Here is a 3255-nt window from a genome sequence, read left to right as displayed (position 1 = left end):
AATACAAATATCAAATATCATTTTTCATTACTCAGTGCAAAATTTGGTTATGAATCTAAGTGCCTAAAAATAAATTTGATAACGTAAACTTTCAATTTAACCCAAATTCTCTGTTTATTTTTTTCTATAATTTTAACATTATCTTCACTCACAAATTATAAAAATAATAATAATAATAATAATACAAATATCATTTTTCATTACTCAGTGCAAAATTTGGTTATGAATCTAAGTGCCTAAAAATAAATTTGATAACGTAAACTTTCAATTTAACCCAAATTCTCTGTTTATTTTTTTCTATAATTTTAACATTATCTCTTTTATTCACTCACACATCAACCCTTCACATGAATCAATAGAATCGTACACAACAACAATAACAATGGACTATTCACCGAAGAAAAAGGTTGAGAAAATATATAAATCCTCAATTCATAACGGTTAAAAAAAAATTCTCTTTATTCTAAGCAACCCCTAAAGATTAGAACAAAACACAAGTCGCTCACACGTTGTTTTCTCCCTAGTTCTTCTGCATTAACATTTTCAATTTTGATTTAATTGTTTCATTGATTTATATTTTCTGAATCTCACTCATTAGGTAACACTTCCACCTCTCGGCTGAATCGGATTTCACCATGTGAAAACAGTGAAGAGAGTTTGTACGTACATCTTTTTCTAGTTCAGGTGCAAAGTCCCTTTATTTTTATTTTATTTTTCATTTCCGAAATCAAGAGTTTGCATTTGCATGACCCTGCTCTGTTTTTTTGTTTCCTCCCTCCTCTGTTTTTCTTTTGTTGCTTCTTCATGTAATAGTGACCCTCAATGAAATTTTCGTGATATACCCAATTGTTATTCTATGATCATGAGTTATAGCAAGGGTTTTTTGAATCCAAAGGTGGTTCTTTTAACGGAGTATTTTTGTGTTCTGTTTTCTAAGCTTATGCAATCTCTGTTCTGGGTTTTCACCAAAATCTTCATGAGGTATATTGAATTTTCAATGTTCACTGTTGATAAGTTAGTCTCTTTTTCTTATATTTAATTTACTTATTTTTTGTGGTTGCCTTTTGTTTTTGTTTTTGTTTTTCCTTTCTAGGTATTATAGTTCTAAGGGAATGAGTTGTGCTTGTTGTTCTGAATTTCCCTTTGAAATTCATCAAACTAATCCAGAAACTGAAGCTGAGGGGGATAGTTATTATGGATCATGTGAAGAAGATACAGAGTTGAAGTATGAGAATTTTGATTCTGCTTGTGATTCTCTATCACATGAAAGTAATCAAATTGATTCTGAATTCTGCGAGGGCAAAACAGAAGTTGAAGCAGGGCCAATGAATGAATGTTGCTCTGAAACTTTTGTTGATGAAGGTGTAAATTTTGGACTTCAAGAAGAAGAAAAAGAAGAGGAACCATCAAAGTTGGTTTTTAAATTTGAATATCAAAGTTGGGGTTGCAACTTGGTTGAAGAAGAATCCAAGGAAAGTTGTGATTTTGTGGAGAGGGATGATACTATTTCCTCATGTACCAACAAGTATCAGATCTTCACCGGTGCAAGTTTCAGCCAGTTCTTGGATGAACCACAAGTTGAAAATTTCACTGTGAAAGAGTTTTATGTCCATTCAAATGGTGATAATTCTCCATTTGAAAATCAAGTTATCATTGATTCCAAAGAAGGCTTTAATGCAGAAATTCTTGAGAATTCCACTCAAAAGGTGTCACAAAATAAGGTCAAGGATTCGGAACCAGTTGCTGAGGATTTACCACATGAAGATGATGATTTCATATGCTCAAGTATTGATTCAGATTCTATGAATTCAATGGGAGAAGAAGGCTTCTTGTCGGAAGCAGACTTCGGAACCAATATTGATTATTACACATTGGGGAACCATCATGTTGGTGAGGAAAATGCAGACCTAATAACAGATGAAGAAGAAGATTTGGAATTTTTGGATGATAAAGATTTGGAGAATTTAGATATTGGTTATGAGCCTGATGATTTTGCCGAAGAAGACGAAGATATAATGAATGAGCTTAGAAAGATTGAAGAAGATTGTGCAAAGGAAAAGTCTTCAGGTAAAAATTTTGAAGGATCATTGAAGAACAATTCAGATAGTTTAGCTGCTTTTGATGGTGAGGATTCAAGCCGGTTCGACACACTTTGGGAGCATCAAGATTTGATAGAGCAGCTAAAGATGGAGCTGAAGAAAGTTAGAGCAACTGGTTTACCTACAATCCTTGAGGATTCTGAGTCTCCAAGGATCATGGAAGATTTGAAACCATGGAATATTGATGAGAAGTTCCACCATTGTTCCAACACCAATGATCTTCCAAAATTCTATAAGAGTTACAGAGAGAGGATGAGGAAATTTGATATCTTGAATTACCAAAAGATGTATGCTATAGGTCAGTAAAATTTCTTACCCTTTTCTCCTTTATTTTTCTTATTTTATTTTCCTTTTCCTAGCTTAACTCTAAAACTTTGATTTTTTTGGGATGATTAAAGTTTTTTATTAGATAGTATTATGATAGTGTAAAAAGGTTTGTGCCTTTTTTCATAAACAAATTTCATCTATCTTACATGATCATGAAGACCTAACTCATCTATATCATTAAAAGTAGTTTGTTTTTGGACCCACTAAATCTGGTTGGTTGAACACTAGGAAAGCATGAATTTATAGAAATACCCTATAGTGAATTATAATACAACTTTACTCTATCTGGTATACTAGTTTCTTGTTTCAAGGAAGGTAAATAATACTTATCAGTAAATAGTTTTGTCAAATGTTGATGCAGTTCTTTTTATTTTTGTTTATTGTAACAAGGAAGATAGAGGTTGAATTTTGGGGGTTGCCATTAAGGAAGGGATCAAATTTTCCTCCCACATGCATGAGATTTCTGTTGATTACATAAATGCTTGTCTTCTTCCATAGTAGAATTCCCAACAACCATAGCTTCTACTAGTCTTCTTCATTTTCCCATAAGACTAGTAGTAGTAGGTTTCCTCAAAAAATGATTTTATTTATAATAAAAATTAAAGTTCTAGAGAATTATATATTTTGTAATTTTAGAAGGTGTTTTTAGAACAAACAATTTTATATTAAATAAATAAGCAAATATGTGTATCTACTTAAGTAGACCTATCCACCTTCTCCTTTCTACTCATTTAAATGATCATATCAAAAAAATTGGTGTACATTAAATTTGCACTTCCCATTTTCTACCGGCATGAAATTTGGACATTTGCTTATTGTGGCCAACCTA

At 31.9% G+C, this 3255-nt stretch overlaps 1 protein-coding gene across 14 annotated transcripts in view; it reads left to right on the top strand.

The window, feature by feature from the left end:
* The window catches only part of LOC107635325, a 7132-nt gene continuing 4137 nt past the window's right edge, over positions 261–3255 (top strand). For 2 of the 14 annotated variants that reach the window (XM_021122023.1, XM_016338781.2), the window contains exons 1-2: positions 691–981; positions 1094–2397. In XM_021122023.1, the coding sequence (XP_020977682.1) occupies positions 857–981; positions 1094–2397 (1429 nt within the window). In that variant the 5' untranslated portion in view covers positions 691–856. The other 12 variants (XM_021122031.1, XM_016338784.2, XM_021122030.1 and 9 more) reach the window with 12 other exon arrangements.

The sequence above is a fragment of the Arachis ipaensis genome, chromosome B04 (genome assembly GCF_000816755.2).
Source record: "Arachis ipaensis cultivar K30076 chromosome B04, Araip1.1, whole genome shotgun sequence".
Taxonomy (NCBI): domain Eukaryota; kingdom Viridiplantae; phylum Streptophyta; class Magnoliopsida; order Fabales; family Fabaceae; genus Arachis; species Arachis ipaensis.
This window is presented reverse-complemented; position numbering and strand designations above follow the sequence as displayed.